Source organism: Dromaius novaehollandiae, chromosome 13 (assembly GCF_036370855.1).
Source record: "Dromaius novaehollandiae isolate bDroNov1 chromosome 13, bDroNov1.hap1, whole genome shotgun sequence".
Classification (NCBI taxonomy): Eukaryota; Metazoa; Chordata; class Aves; order Casuariiformes; family Dromaiidae; genus Dromaius; species Dromaius novaehollandiae.
In genome coordinates this window covers 14,748,174-14,765,098 of record NC_088110.1, presented here as the reverse complement: position 1 = coordinate 14,765,098, position 16,925 = coordinate 14,748,174, and the positions used below count along the sequence as shown (strand labels likewise).

The window sequence follows — 16,925 nt, the reverse complement described above, 5'->3', positions numbered from 1 at the left end:
CCCGCCCCGCCCCGCCCCGCACGCGCGCAGCCGTTAGGCGCCCGCTCCCTCGCCCCCCTCGGGCACTGCCACACGGCACTGTGCCTCGCTGGGGGCAGGTACAGCCAGCTCAGGGCAGGGGAGGAATCCGCAAACACGGCTTCTCCTACTCTTTTTCAACACTTCATAAGCCCCCTCTCCCTCAGTCCGAGTAGCAGCTTATATGAAACATGTAGTTTTGTAAAATTCATCTCTACAGCAAGGCAGGTAGACCATGTAAACAGGTAAACACAACGTACCGTTCCAAAGAAGAGCTTTTTTCTTTGAAAAGTGAATCAGAAAATTTTACATTAAAAAAAATCAGCATTTGGTATAATTTTATTTATCCTCAGCATAAAATATGATAAAATTGTTACAAATAAAGGAAACTTTGATTTTCAGATAATACAGAACAGTCCAGTCAGTGGCAAAATGCCACAGTAACAATATTTACAGGCACAGCAGCACAGCCTGGTGGCAACAAATGTGGTATAGTTATTCTACAGCTGGAAAGTCATTGAAGTCTGTGACATTCCACTGTAAATATAGGTGTTGTTAAAAATTACAAACTGCCCTGTAATGACTTTGATAACCTCCTGAGCAGCAGCTCCTATAAAAAGAAAGAAAGAAAAAAAAAAGATAACATAGATGGAGTTAGCAGGTCATATTTTAAAACCAGTAAAAGAATTTCGTCTAGAACTCAATACACTAAAATTTGGACAAGGCTTGCTGCAACTCGAGGGTAAAATGCTTTTCAGTACTTGCTAATACAAAGCAGTCTCAAGAAGCTCGTTGCTTCAAAAGTTAGCTTCACATACACTTTGCTATACATACTTTCTACATACTGTAAATATTCTATCGAAACAGGTAAAAATTTGTAAAAATGTGTGTGCATGCATAAACAGACAAATTGTTACCTTTCTAAATGACTAAAATTGAAAAGTTCAATTAAGTTAAATATATATTTAACTTTCCCCCTTTAAACTGTAAAATAAAGAGGTCACTTCACTATGATCCCTGTGTGTTGCTGCAATATGAAGTATTTTGTAATTTCTTCAGAACAGAAGTTATCTTTACATATATTTCTAAAGCACCCTGCTTATCAAATTTTGCTTAACCAGAAAAATCCTACATCCATATAACATCTAATACTTCAATATCTTTACCACTGCACAAAGCCAAATAATGGAAGTAACTTAAATACTAAGTATCTATTGGAACATTACTTTAATACCTGCAGGTTGAATTAGGGAAGCAATCAAGGCTATCACTATCTAACAGGTACTTAACATAAAATTGATGACAAATGCATCTTCATGTAAATTAACATAATACATTTAATATTACTATTCTTTTTTGCTTTTAATCAGCTATTTTACAATTTACTTATTCTTTTTAAGATGCTATAACTGTTCCCTGAGGTTGTTTCATAAGTTTACATTATTTCTTCCATTTATCTCAAATCCTAGTTATGTGCAGTTTTCTATACACTGTAGGAGGCCAGGTCTGGAGAAATGAAGAGAATGATTTTGTTCTAATGCTATCTTTGACACCAGCCTGTGTTTACAGTCTTTTTTTCATGACACTACAAAGGAATTAAAACAGCGAGATCCCAGTTCAAATATGGCACTACTACAGGTGTTGGTTTGTTTTCAAGTGAATCTTAGAATTCTTACCTCCCATGAATGCAGCAATAGCATGTGGCTCAGCAGCTCCATAGCGACAACTGGATAGCAGAGGAACAGTTAGTATTTTCAGGTCAGTTTTACAGGCAAAGGAAAGTGACAATTATCAGACAGCACTTACAATTCATGAACATAGTCATCCTTCACCACTACAGACAACCCATGTTCTTGTAGAAAACCAGTGAGGCAAGATTTCAGTTTTCCAATATCATCTTCTACCTGATAGTTGTAGACACCTGAAAAATAAGTTAACTGTTTCATCACACAACTGTAACACCATATTCAAAATTAATGGGTTTAAGTGGCAATGTACATATTTTGTATTTTTTAAACTACTTCTAAGGTAATTAATATAGTAAACTTGTAATACTAAACAATGCATTTAATAAATATTTCCATTGATGGTATTCATGATAAGAAATTACTGCATAGCTGAATTAACTCATAACACACCAATGCTATCAATCCAGATAAATTCCTCAAATTTCCAAAAAGAAAAACTTCTCACTAACTTTTGCACTGAAGTCATGTATTAATACAGAAACAAGTATCTATACTTTATACCTAGTATAGTGATGCTTAGATTTTTATATTTCTTATAATGACATATCTAATTGGCATTAACTTACCTGGGTATCTACCATGCTGTTTATAAAATCGATCTACAGCTCGTAGCATTAAGTACAGAACTATTTCATTGTCTGGGTTATCCATATTGGAAACTGAAAAATGGGGAGAAAAGTTGTTAGCTGGTACAGACAAAGTGGGAAAACAATATATTTTAAATTAGTTAAAAAAAAAAAAAAATCAAATATTTCCCATGTGCTAAACTGTAAAAACTTTTGATCTCTTTTCTGCAGGAAGCAGAGATCTTGACCAAAAAAGCCTGCAACCAAAGACTCTCAGTTGAGTCAACTGTCAAATACACAATTTCAAATCCAGAAGGTGCATGACAAAAAGATACTCTATGTATTTTATATAACCTTGGTAAGTGAAAATATGTACGTTTCAACTTTGCCAGCTGCTATAACTTTAAATGAGATATTTCATTAGTTACTATTTTAGGCTTTGCCATGCATGTTTTATATATTTAATTGTAATGACTGTCATTATACAACAGATTAAGTTCCTTAAAACACAGCTCAGTATTTTCCAGATCCCTGGGTTCTGAAAGAGGTCAAGACAATTATTCTCAAATTTTTGCTCACGTGAAAACATCCTTCCAGCTCTGTCAAAAAATAAGTGAGACATAGTAAAGTTTAAAGAAAAAGTGTGTTTTATCTACACAGTATCAAAATAAAACCTGTACCGGAAAAACTAGAACACACATTAATCTGTAAGGTCATTTTTGAAATTTCAAGGTAAAACCAAATCCAACATTCTAGACTTACTAAAACTACCTATCTAGAATACTGTTGATGCCAAATTATAAAACTGCATATTGAAGTAGACTATATAACATAAAACTTTTTGATCACAAAGCCATTCAAGTTGAAAATGCAATTAAAGCATGTGCCAAAAAGGAGTACTTACTAATCTCATCCTTGTTAAAAGTGTTTAAACCATATTCTTCAGACAGAGATCTACATCGCACTACTCGAAGAAAGGCTGAATTGCTGCCTAAGCAGAAGGTGCAGAAAGGAGAACATTACCTACTTTAATGCATCATTAATTACTAACTTTATGTGTCTGTCTCTCTGATTTGCTAAACATCAAAAGACTAAGACTTATCATGGATACTTTTGTTTAACCCTTTTCCATTTCTTCTGGTAGCTCAAAGTAATAAGTTCTATTAGACTATATTTAGATCTGTGATCACAAGTATTTTAGTAAAATATTTACTTCTAGAATCTAAACATATCTGTTGCATTAACATAAAAACTCACAATGTGTGACTCTCCTTTATAGCAATTCATGGATCACAGCCATCAGCTTCATGTTTTCCTCTTCCATGCTACAAATGAACATGGGTTCTTTTTTATCTTCACCTGTATCTAATAGTCTCGCACTCTCAGTTAACATTCTAACAGCGCAGCTACAAGCAAGAAGAGGTTCTCTACCAGTATCAATTGTATGAACCAAACCAATGAGCAGCTACTAACCAGTCACTCAAAAATGAGGAGCTCCATAAGGAGCTCAAAAACTGCTGCAAAAAATGTGTCAATGCAGGGGCAACATGCTCTGGCCCAGCTGCTTAGAGGCAAATTTTCCACTCGCATGGACATTCAGACAGCTGTATGGACACATACACATATCCACAACAGACAGGACCTAAACTGTCATAAACAGTACTGCATCTTTGTTTCACTTTCAGACTACAGGAAGTTCACTGAGCCCACACTCTAAAGTCAGTATCACAGAAGACGCAAAAGTGATTAGATACTAATCACAAAGTAGAGGATATCTGCTGTTTGGACCTGAAGAAATGTATCTTTTTAAGCTTTATTGTTGTTATTAAGGTATATGGAACGAATCTGCCACCAGCTGAGAGATGCTGAACACCTGTAACTTCCACTGAAGATGGAAGCTGCAAGATACTAGGAGATACTGAGCACTTTTTGAAAAATTTGGATATTGAACTATTAATAAATACATTATCATTCAAAACTTCCTGAATATTTCATCACTTGTATAAACACAGCCACAGAATACAAGTATACTCACAAAGCAACTTTAATTCTCTTTCTGAAATTGACTCAGGTGCCTAAAAGAAAGAATAATTGTACTGAAACAAGTGTATCAGAGAATTTATTTTCAGAGATATTAACGTACTCACTGTGAAATAACTATGCCTTCTTCTAACAAAAGGTATTAGAAATTGTAATACATCCCTCTACATCTTTTACTTTCATTTCATATTACCACATCAGAAGTGAGAAATAAAACAGACCACAGATATTAAGTTACATTAGAACTTCCCAAGAGAATGAAGCAATTAAGCTTTCCCTTCTTGTATCTGGCTCCTTTGACTTGTTTCTGCATATGCATCACAAAAAATTTCACTTTTGTCAGAAAGACTATACATTCAACCATACCTTGCCTAGTGACTGTAACAATTTAGCAGCATGGTTACCCACAGCAGCAATATCTTTCTTTGCTTTTTCACGGTATCTGTTAATAATAAAAACAGCCTTATTGATTACACCATAAAACTATCAACTTAAATTTGATATGGAGACCATTCCTTTTTGTCTTGTATTATAAAGACAAGATACGACCAACATTAATGGAAATGAGCAACCTAAAGAGCATGAATGCACTTATTACCTCCTTACAAGACTGTTCAGCAGAGACTCTGAACTGTTTACTAAACATGCAGTTTAAAACCTACATGCATAACAGTGTTCTTAGCAACCGATTAATATTAAAAGGAGTATTACTACAAACAAAGGAAGAATATTAAGAAAATGTTTCAGAACAAGTAGCTATTAGTACTTCCTTGGGCTTTTAATTACATTTTTGCTTTTCGATACAGGTTTAACCATACTACATTAATTTCTGTGAAGAACTATGGCGATGCAAACATCTGAACAACACAGTATTTCGTGAAATTCAATTTAAGAGCTCATTTTGAGAAATGAACATTTGAAAATATTTATCAGGGAATTAAAACCTTATGTTATAATGCTTACTTGGAATATGAACTAAAGTAGATATTTTCAAGTTCAGGATTGATAGTTTTAAAATACAGATTTATACGTTAGGGTATAACTATGCAAATTCAAGTGATTATGATTTTGTTTGGAAAACAACACCACAGGTTCTTGGCTTTACTCTCATTATACAGACTAACTTCCATGGAGAAGTAACAATCAAATTTTAAACATCTAACAGATTTACATTTTTATATCTTTTTAATGCTATTTGTGGCAGTTTGAGGAACGTATCTCTAAAATTAGTTTTCGTTCTGATTAGTAAATACTATTAAAGACATACAGTCCTTTTTCTAGCATAGGTTGTGTTTCAGAACCTATGGAGAAGCAATCAGATTTTTTTTTTTTTTTAATAAACAATACTTTTGTATTGGAGCAAGAAAGAGTTGCACAGGCAATAAATACTCTTCTGCAAGATACTGCTTCTTTTTAAAGAAAAAAGGAGAAAGAGGCAATCAACAGCTAAAAAGATATGTCAAGACTGCCAAGAGATCTTTATGGCCAAAAGATCTGCATCCAGACCAAGATGCACAGCAGTGGTAAGGTCATACGGAGGATACACAGCTTTCCTAAAATCTTGAACCTCACCGATGCTGTTTAGCAGTTGCAGTTAAGACGTTCATCCACTAAGTCTTCATCCTTATTATCTGCCAAGAAATCTCTTCAAGGGGGATTAACTAAAATTTAGTAGTTATAAATCAGAAAACTAGAATTTCTACAGCCAGGCACACATGACTATGACACACATATGAGAGAAAAGACAAAATGGCTGTTTTAGCAACATTTGCTTTAGGCACAGGTTCTGGACTGCAGTAGCTGGGCTAGGGGATCTACTACCTAAGCAGTTCTTCAATAGATTTAAAATTAAGAGGAGTGATCGCTTACAACCCAACCTTAGGAAATGGAGAGGTATGGAAGATTCAGATCCTGACTTCAGACAGCAGACAGTGGATTCATCCAGGCTGCAGTGCTGTCCTCACATACACACGTACTTTTTTAAAGGCTTCCAGGATTTTATCTACTTTAAGAGGTCTGAAGTCATCACTGTTCATCATCATCAAAAAAAGAAAAACTTAAAGAAAAACTTGAATACTTACACATTTTGCAATTTGATAAATTTACTAGAATCTGCTATCATATCAGGAATAGTGCCCCGAACAGGTAAGCTTCCTTGCCCCTCATTTGCCACAAATTCCTTTACAGCTCGAGCCAAAATCCAAAAGGAGGATGACTGCAAATGTACAACAGACAATCACATATAGAAGTGTTATTTATAATACCATTCCTACATTTAACAGTCTTACCCTTACTTTCCCATTACCTGCTCTGTGAGATTGATGCAACAATCATCGTTAAAAATCTCTTCAATACACCTTGGAATCTATGAAAAAAGTTATACCAGGTTTGTATTTACTTGACTTTATTTCTTGAATTATTTCAACACTTATCACATAGATGATCCAATTCTAAGTGACCTCAGAGTTTCAAACCAAAACAGTCTCTTCTGAATTTTGTGTACTTGGACATATTTCAAACAGTATTGCCTGAAAATAAGACACACACTTCTGATTAAGAAGAATGTTATCAACAAAATCTGACCTTATTTACCTCTTTGAAATGGAGAAGGATTTAAAAAGCGGTAGCAACATCAGTAGAAGGTACTACCAGTCCCAGCTGTCCATCCTACCTGCCAGAGGTAAGGCAGCAAAAAAGCAGGGGAAACAAATGGATGCATGGACAGCAAAAGTGAAAGGGTTCTGACTTCTTAACTGCTGCAGTTTAGAGTCTGGCATATACACTGAAAGACACTGTTGATATCCTGGGACATGGACTGTAGTGGCTCAGATGCCAACACAAAGTTTTACCTGCTGCTTTCCTGGGAGACTTAACTTCTTTGACTACTTAAGTATCTGCACAGTTCAAATAAAAATGGAATGTAATCTAGAAATGGCATAACAGAACATGCTTTCACCCCAGGTAGCTCTTGCAACTTAGTGTTAACCAGAGTAGCATCATGGATGAGAGCACTAAAGCTGCTTTAAAATGTTAAGGGAACTGATCCAAGTATAGCTAGATTTTAATGTTCCTTAAAAGAAACCATAAGTCAGTCCTAACTACAAAGAGATATTACTTCAGGACTAAAACAAAAGTTTCACTTTTAGTGTTTTCAAGCTTGACCAGTTTATGGAGAGAATTTCATTACATGCTTATTTAAGATGAAAGTACTGAATTTGATACCCCAGAGGTCCCCTACTGCCCTTCATTTATATGCAGAATGAATACTATAGCAACAGGCTCAATATGGCACAACTTGAACAGTTATTTTCCAAGTTTCCCTCCTAATAATGTACCAATAGCAGACATCACCCATACCACTGACTGCTAGTTCAGTATATCAAATCAGTTATTAGATTTTCTTTTGTAAAGAAAAGCAGATCAATGAAATTGTAAATTTCTAAGACAGGGATACATTACTAATGAACTCTGTATGATGACTCATTCTGCACTTGAATTCAATACATTGATAGCAAATAAAGATTTGAGCTAGGCTACAGCACAATCTAATCCAGGCCTATTTTACATAGCACGATTAAAATTTTAAAATTGCACTACTCTTTTTTTACCTAAATATACACCTTGCAGGTGCAACTCTTGTCATATAAGTGGATAATATGCTCTGAAAAATGAAGCAGTTCATATTTCCAGCTCTTCAAACACTTCAAATTTCTTGTTTATTTTTTACCTTTGTAGTACTTAATGCTGAGTTCACATTTTTTATAGCTTCTTCAAAGTTTTCTTCATCTTCTGGAGTCCCATTTTCATTCTTTAGGATACCTTCAGGGGAAGAAAAAAAATCAACACAGAATCCCATTAATTCAAGCTTATCTTTTAGGTTTTATCAATGGAGCAGATTGGTTTTGGATGCATTTGTGGCATACTGACATATCAATAAAACATTCAATTATCAGTAAGAGATACTGATGAAACTAAACACAATTCTATCAGGGAGTCTGCATATGACTTTTTCCATACTATTAAACAGAAGTCACTTTTTACGAAAATATCAACCAACTTGTATGAGAAGAATCCACTTTTATAACCACTAAATGAATGTAGATGTCAAAAAAGCAATTCAACTCTCCTTCCTATCCCCAGTCATGTATTTTTTTCTGTTCAGTTACACTAGCACAAATGCTCATGCATCCACATGGCGAGCCAGATCAAGAAACTGATCCAGTAACAAGCTTCACAATAGCTATTTATGTCTTTTCAACCAGCTCAGCTCCCTAATCCAACCTGGGGAGGAGTATGACTTTAAATGATGAGAAGTTTCAAAAATTCAGTTCACGTTTCCAGTCATTTAAGACAATATGCTTCTAAATCCTTTTTAAAATGCCTCATTAATTTTAGCACCTCTAAAAGGCACCGTACTGACAGATATGAATAAAGAGAGTTTTCCGTTCACAGACTAATTTACAGCATATTCAGTAGCTACATAACCCCTTGCTCAGCCTGTATTCCCCTGGTTTCTTTCCATACAGAATCAGCACATATAAGGCTAGAAAATAATTCACCCTGTCAACCTCAAACACTGAATGGTTGGGGGGGGGGAGGGGGAGAAGGGGGGAAGTATGAGAGAAACACTGTGCATTCATCTCCAATACACATATATCAATCATTCATAACCAAAATGGTTATCAACAATTTGGTGGTCCAACTGGCCAACTAATACCTTCAGTTAACAACAATTCCAGTGTCAAAAGCCACTTGCTTTCCACTTTATCACATTTTTAGTATTAAACATTAACATTTTCTTTGGAATTCTCTCAATGCCTCTCACTCCCAACCAAACCACACTCTTGATCTTAAGTGACCAAACAATAAGAAACATAGCCAAGCTGAATTTATAAGCCAATCAGAGATTCTAAGAACCCTCTGTATAAAGCGATAATTTAACAGAAGGATTGTACTTTATACACCATAAGTTTCATAAGTTAACCCTGAGAGAAATTCCATTTATTTCTCAAGTCAAGCTTTTGCCTTATATATTTCTGCCAGTATGAAAACGTGATTCCTAAAACATACATTACCTTGTCTAATCAGCTGTCTGAACGCTTCTTTTTCTTTGTAACTCTTAGGCAACTGATCACTTTTCTAAATTTAAAAACACAAAAAGATTTTATTTGTCTTGAAAATTTCTAATACTAGTCTCATGCTGTTCAGAGTACTAAAAATCTAAGGGTCTGTCAAAGTTCAGTTATGTTCATTTTTATTTCAAATCAGCAATATCTTTATGATTTCACTTTGTTTTCTTGGTTAAAAGTTCCAAAATAATAATTTAGTTTTGAAAAGACAAGTCTAAAATAACAACAATAATAATAAAGTATATTGATGACTTATCCTGTTTTGCAATATACCTCATTGAACCATTTTGTTAGATACTTGGCTACAATCACAATCCATGGAGTGTGGCTATGGTCCTGTAATTGAACAACAGAGAAATCTTTTTAAAATTTAAGAGAAAAGATAGAAAATTAACAATCTATTTTAAAAGTAAATTAGTATTAGAATAAAATCCCTTCCAGTACTTGACCAGATAGGATGTGCTCCAGACTTTGATTCAGAAATAATGTTCTCTAACTACTATAAAAGCAAATGACAATTCCTTTAAAGAAATGTGGCTGAAGCAAGTTCTCCGAAATTTTTCTGATGTGGAACCTATATTATGCGTAAATACCCACAATACAAAGGTCAGTAGCAATAATCATTAAAAAAAATAAAAAATAAAAACAAAAAAAATTGTCCATGAATATTCCTTACTTCAAGACCCCCCCTCCCCCCCCAGCTTAAGATTTAAATACAAACTGTAACATTTGAGGCACAGGCTTAAATTAGTACCTCATGACTGATTCTACAGTTGCCTCTGCACAGATGAGGCTCTTCACCAAAATAAAGTCATCTGCCAAGAGTCATTTCCACAGAATCCTTGTTCTCTGTCTGCATCAGTCTTCAGAACCCATAAAGCAAACCACATACCAACCTTTTTGTCCATATGATCCAAGTCATAAGACTGAATATGTTCCCTCAGTTCTGGAAACTGTTTGTCCAATCTCAGATCTTCTAAGGCATTGTCAGGGTGAGATTCAACAACTACGAGAAAGTTAAACAATGTATTTCATGTTTATCTCCAACCCTCAAAACAGAGCTGTATGTCAAATGCAGTCTTGCTCATGTAACAGCTTAATTCTCAAAAATAAGTGTTTTGTGTAGGATAACAGTTTAGTGTCAGAGGAAAATCTCCAGTTTTACTATTTGTTGCAGTCTATAATATTTATATGCATTTATCACAAATCATTCATGGTTAGGAACTGTGAACTATAGAGGAATTAACAAATACCAACTACCTCACAAGATAAAGATGAAAAGTCAAAGTGACACTACATAGAGAAGTTTTTTAAAAAAAGAAAAGAAAAAAAGTCTTATTTCAAAAAGCTCTCCTACCTGGATGTTCTTTAATAATGACTCTCATATACCCAACCAGCCCGTAAGTCCTACAGACCAGCAGAGGAATGTTAGAGTTCCAGAGAAGTTCAGCTAAACGCAGCAAGGTACTGCAAACAAAAAACATGATTTTTTTTTTCTGGATGCATAAGAGAACAGCAGCAGTTAACCAGAGAAGTTACTTATATAAGAAGTTTTCTATGACAAAAATCTAATACCATTATTATGATTTCAAGCACAAAAAAAAGGAGATTAATTTTATACACAACTTCATAATGTTCTGGAATTGTCTATTAGCTTACTCATATTTAACTCCATCATCCAAAATACTTTGAATATCAATTAAACAGAAAGCTTACAAGAGTTGTGATGGAGGGGGGAGTGGGGGAAGAGAGGGAGCACACAAAGGAGCAAGAGAATTAGATCTGTGCGCTGGCTGCACAGACAAATACAGCTCTTAGTAGAGGCAATTCCAACCAGAGGTTTTCAAATTGCACAGAAGAAATACTCTATTCAGGAGCACCTGAAAGCAAGGGAGCCTCTGTTTCACAAAGAGGCAAACTGGCTCTTACTTCTGTAAGAGACAGTAACCCTAGTTTCCCCACGAGTAAAGGGGAGGCGCGGGGGAGAAGTATGAACAGTCACTTCCTTGCAAAACCAAGATGCAACTTTTCACCTAACCAGCAGCATCTTTCCCTTGTGGAGGCAGCACTTCTAAAATGGAATCATGCTCTGCTCCCTTAAGTTTCTCACTACTCTGACCATAGTCATTTTTAAGTTGCATTGTTTAATGGAAGGTAGCACAGGAGAGGCCTCTGAGAAAGCACAGGTTAAAAAAAAATTTGAATAACTTCTGGTCTTAAGGAAATATAAAATACATTCACAAAAATCTAAAGGTAACTCAGATCAAATTACTTGTTAGGTTTTACATAAGAATACTTGTTATTGCAATTTTGGACCAGAAACAGCTTTCACTACAGAAAAATACTAGACTCAAACACACCAGGAGACATCATTTAAGAGTCAGTCATGGATCTGAAAGAGTTTTTAAACTATATATTAATATATGAAAAGGTCCATAGAAAAAGGCCATCATTTGTTACAACTTTCTTTCACAAGGAAGGAGTTTTGTTTTGCATGATTTCCCCAGAATATGCCTGCAACTGAAACCTGTTTTTACAATTGAATGAAGGAAAAACAAAACAACCTTTAAATGATTCTTTACCTTTCTGGTAGTTGGGTTGCAACCACTAAGTTAAAGCGACTGAAAAAGGAGGGGTCATTGTCTAGAAGTTTTTCTGGACTCTAAATAACAGTGCAAAAAACATTTGAGTAAATATATAGTAAAAATTTCTGAAAATATATCGTTTGTTCAACATGGAATTGAATGCAAAGTCTTAAATGAAGCTAAAAAAATTATGATGAACTTACAAAACAGTATTGAAAACACAAATGGACTTGCTGCAAGTAATATCTTTCTCAAAGGCTAAAACTAAGGTACTTAAACTGAAACATTACAAAGAATGTGTAACTTTCACCATATTGTATAACAAAAAATCTACAAATAATGTAAGAAAACAAACCTCTTCCACAAAATTTCCAGAAACATCATTATTCAATTCTTGCAAGAGCTCAGTGGCACTCTGGGCACGATTCTGTTTTAAAAACAATTAAAATTTTTTTTTAGCATCTCAAAATGCAATTTATACATTGTACTTCTATTACATATGCTATGTAATAAATAAGTAGATCTATCACATATTAAAATTTACTATTCCAAGCCTTATTTATCTGAAGAAAAAAAGAAAAAAGAAAACACTGAATAGCAGGCATCTGTTTGAGATAATTTTTAAAAATACCATTTTAAAAACAATAATTATGCCATAGCTGTTTATTAATTTCCAGTTTTGGTGGAGAATTTGGGGGAGTTACCTATGCCTTTGTAGTCTCATATTTTTGTGATTTTTTTCTCCCCCATCCACCTGTGTACTCTGAGACTGACTCCCTTCAGCCACCATTCTCTTCCACCCTGTCCTTCCAAGAATGCTCTTAACCAGGGCCTGTTAACTTTTTTATTCAACATGGCCAGAATTAAGCTTTTGTTCTCACTTAAGAGCAACTAAAAAGCCATCATGGAGAATTTTATCAAAGAATAAAGGGATTTTAACCTATGTACGTGCTTTTACCATTACTCGTAACACTGTATTTGAGCATTTACTCAAACTTGCATTCTTGAAATATATCTGAAGTGACATTTGTTATCTCCTTACCTGACCAATATGGCTTTTTTGGAGAAAGAAACTGAAAAAGGAGACAAGAAAAGAATAGTATGTGTGAATTTTTATTTTGAAGAAAATAATTTTAAAGTTACCTTAAATAGCGCATAGTATGTTATTGTGCCTCACATACAGCAAAATAATGTCCCACTTAAATCTGCCTTTCCCCTCATGGTCAGTTTCTTAAGGAAACTTTTCAATGCCTGAGCCATCAACCTGAAAAATAAGACATACCAAACTTCTTTAGAAGTAAGTGTCATACTACAGATTTGTTTTCACTAGGCTAATTAAAGACCCATTAGTACTCATTTCTTCATGTAAGGCAATATCCTTACCCCACACATAACCCCTGTAAGTAGAGAGACAGCTGCAGGTGTATACCTGAACCGTAAAAGAAAATGATGTAGAATAAGCAGACAAATTATTTTTGATTAGAATGCTTTGTAAAGAGTTTTTTTATTCTTTTCCTAGCTGCATACAAGGTAATTCCTAGCTAATTTTGTAGCTTTTGAAGATGCACAATATAAAGGGACATAAGTCGCAGTTTCACAATAATTAACTAACTAAAAACATGTTATTTTTGTCACCAAAACTATTAGGCCACTAAGATAAAGTATATTTCACCATGCTGAAAGTTAAGCAAATCTTAGGCCTCAAGATGAGAGTAACAGATATTTTTTATGTTTATAAATATTTATAAAGTAGACCTGTGTCTTATACACTAGATATGTGATGCAAATAGACCTTTACATTACAAAACAGCACCTAAAAAAAAGCATGTCAAATTAAGAAGATAATGTTGAATTGCTGATTATGTATTTTATGTCATAAAAATACAAAATACAAAAGGTTCTGAGAAAATACAGAGACTTAAAATTATAGAGAATTGTAAATAACTAAGAAGTATACAGATGGATACTTATGAAACCCTGTTACTTCTCAATTTCTAAAGGAAACCAGTAGCAAACCTACTTATTTCCAACATCTTCTCCAGAGACCCGGTTCCCATCAACAATTGTAAATGAGCCGATACCTTAGGGAGGTAAAAAAAAAAAAAACTATGAATAATTAAAAACTATGAACTTATTATCAGAAATATTACTAAGCAATTATAGAACTAAGGTTTTTGGGGTTTTTTTTTTCTACCTGGTAGCACTAAGTTCTTGAGTATTTCAGTTCCTGTGGCTGTTGCATTTATCACACAAACATGAGCAGATTCTAAAGCTTCTTGTCCATGATCACCCCACAATCTGTAAAGGAATGGAAACAGAACACTTTTACACTGTTATACTGGAATACACTGTTATAATTTGAGATGACACCAGACACTGAAATGTCAACACTAAAAGCAGCTAGGTAACCAGTCTTGATGAGCTGCACTGTTAGGTAATGCATCTAAATCCCCAGTAAAAACAAAACTCAGGCTGAAACACTGACTGCACTGTATTCAATAGCAAAGGCCCCACTGATTTCACACAGACTGCCATTTCACTCTCTTCGGCCGTAGCACGAAGTTACTGAGCATTTGCAGCGCAGCATTAAAACGCTGCTGGTCCTTTCAGTGTATGCAAGCACGTGAAAACGAAGAGCAGCCCAAGGCATCCTCCCGGCGCCTCAGCTAACTGGGCAGTCTTTCTGCCTTCTCCCTGAGCCAGCACGGACACCCAGGAGGCCGCCGTGCGCCGCATCCGCGACCCGCCCTGGCCGCTGCAGGTAGGGAAGCAGCGAGGGAAGGAGGCTCCCCGGCTGCCGGCGCGGCCTCCCGCCGCTCGGGCCGCCTCTCCCAGGGCTGCTCCCGGCTTCGGAGCCGGCGGCCCAGGGGCAGGCAAAGGCCTCCCGCAAGGGCGGCGGCGGCGCCCGCTCCGCTCCGGCCCGGTCCGGTCCGCAGCGCGAGGCAGGGAGGGCGCCGCAGCAGCCCCCTCAGGCTGCGCCCAGGCCGGCGGCGGGGGCGAGCGGCAACCTCGCGTCGCACCGGCGGCGGCCGCGCTACCTGAGCTGCCGGTCGTATTTCTGCTCCTTCAGACTGGCTCTGCCCTGCTGCGCCATAGCGCCCGCTCCCCGCGGCAGCCGCTGCGCAGGCGCGCACGGGCGCCAGCGCCGTTGGGGGCGGTGAGGGGCGGAGCCCGGCGGGAGGCGGGAGGCGGCGCCGGGCGGGCGGGGCTGAGGCCGGGCAGCGGCGGGGCGGGGCGGGGCGGGGCGGGGCTGTCCGGCCCGGTGGGAGCGGGCGCACCCTGCTGCTGTGGCGGGCGGCGTCCTGCCGCCTCGCTGGGCCCCCGCGGCCGGTGGCTGCGCCGTTGCTCCTCGACCTCGGTTATGGGGCGGGAGGGCTTGGGGCTGTGGGCTTTGCCGGCTTGGGTCGCGGGGGGCGTTAGGCTGCACTGCTGGGCTCCAAGTACTCCTCTTTCCCCCCCTTTTTTGCGTGGGGGGAGTGTAAATCACTAGCAAGTGCTTGAATTGTATGTAAATGTGTGAAACATCTGTGTTGTGGGATTTTATCAGCTCCGGCCAGGATATGAGAAGAGCTGCCCCCATCCTTAATGAACCTTGGCACATCCATTTGGAAATGGGGACCGAGCCCGGCCGGCGGCGGCGGTAGGGCCGTAGGGGCTCTTCCCTTAGGAATGTATTCCTAGAAATATGCTGTCATTTCTGGATTTTGGTATTCACAGCAAATACTTCTTTTCAGCTCTCAGTCCACTCTTTGATAAGTTGTGAAGGATTTTGTAACAGGCCGAGCCAGCCGCCCTTCGGACACCTCCCTTCAGGAAAACCAGCTTGGAGGCTGCTTGCGGACACGCTGCATTACCACAGCCGTTACTAGTCACTGTAGCACTGACACGTAGAATTGGAAATCTTTGTTGGGTCTCAGTTCTTCTGCTGTGAAAATCTTCCCCACAGGATCGATACAGTTTGTAAAAGAGCAAACTTTTGCATCTTTAAAAATTTCAACCACTTTTTTGTCAGTAAATTTCAACAACGAAAGGGGTCCTAAAGCCTGTTCATCATTCCAGCTGGTTTGTTAGCACCTAAAAGTTATTAGAAGTTTCCTTTTAATCTGCTTCCATTTAGAAAATCGAGTTTGCTATATATCTACTGGAATAAAATACACAGCAGTTCAATTATAATTTAGTGCTTTATGCTGCGTAGATGACATTGCAAGACAATGTAGTGCTTCCTCTTTTTTTTCCCCATATACAGTATCTCCTCCAAACTTCATTTTTCTCAGGCTTTGTGTTTGCTGTCTCATAGTAAATCCTTCCTTCTGTTGAAATTTCAGCAACTGTTAAAATATTTAGTAGGAATATTCTGTTTACCAATGTCAAAAGTCAGGTCATTCCATTCTTGCTATCTGTTACAATTACACGGTTTCCACTGGTCAAACCATAAATTATAAGTACTAGTTCCAAAATATAGTGCCTATTTCTACCATAAAGCAGTCAAACATGTATTGCTTTAAAAGCCAAAGACTAGTTATAAGAAACAGCATGCGGAGGCCAGGAAGCGCCCAGGGTGCCGGGCACCCCATTCCTCCTCCCTCTGCTGCCCCACTTTACCCAGAGTGTTCCTAACAGACTCCTGCTTTTCTCTTGGCCTTCTCTGTTCTTTTTTCATATTTTTACTCAGGTTTGTTCTCTTGAAAAATTGCCTGTTAGTTTTATGCATGTTTCTTTCTTCTCAATCCTTTCTTTACTTAGAGACCTTTTTTTTTGCTTATCCCTTGTGCCAGGAGGAGATGCCCAGTAAATAAATGTCAGGGCCTTTCCCCTTGAAATCTCATGAAACTCACAGTA

At 37.3% G+C, this 16,925-nt stretch overlaps 1 protein-coding gene across 1 annotated transcript; it reads right to left on the bottom strand.

Moving 5' to 3' along the window:
* Nucleotides 1-339: 339 nt before the first annotated feature.
* On the bottom strand, nucleotides 340-15,263 carry NAE1 (NEDD8 activating enzyme E1 subunit 1). The gene is made up of 20 exons (XM_026107624.2): nucleotides 15,125-15,263; nucleotides 14,281-14,384; nucleotides 14,107-14,167; nucleotides 13,129-13,159; nucleotides 12,442-12,513; nucleotides 12,084-12,163; nucleotides 10,859-10,968; nucleotides 10,398-10,507; nucleotides 9,775-9,837; nucleotides 9,448-9,511; nucleotides 8,100-8,191; nucleotides 6,678-6,737; nucleotides 6,454-6,587; nucleotides 4,739-4,814; nucleotides 4,368-4,407; nucleotides 3,237-3,323; nucleotides 2,333-2,425; nucleotides 1,825-1,939; nucleotides 1,695-1,744; nucleotides 340-628 (listed from the first exon to the last, which is right to left on the bottom strand). Exons 1-20 carry the CDS (start codon nucleotides 15,178-15,180, stop codon nucleotides 519-521), a joined length of 1,608 nt encoding a protein of 535 aa, XP_025963409.1. The 5' UTR covers nucleotides 15,181-15,263; the 3' UTR covers nucleotides 340-518.
* Nucleotides 15,264-16,925: the final 1,662 nt, after the last annotated feature.

Coding starts and splice junctions, on each gene's coding strand:
- NAE1 (XM_026107624.2), bottom strand. CDS start 15,180: ATGGCGCAGCAGGGCAGAGCCAGTCTGAAGGAGCAGAAATACGACCGG. Junction 13,160..14,106: donor GGAGAAGATGTTGGAAATAA/GTAGGTTTGCTA, acceptor CTCCTTTTTCAG/TTTCTTTCTCCAAAAAAGCC. Junction 6,588..6,677: donor GCATCAATCTCACAGAGCAG/GTAATGGGAAAG, acceptor GTACATTTGCAG/TCATCCTCCTTTTGGATTTT.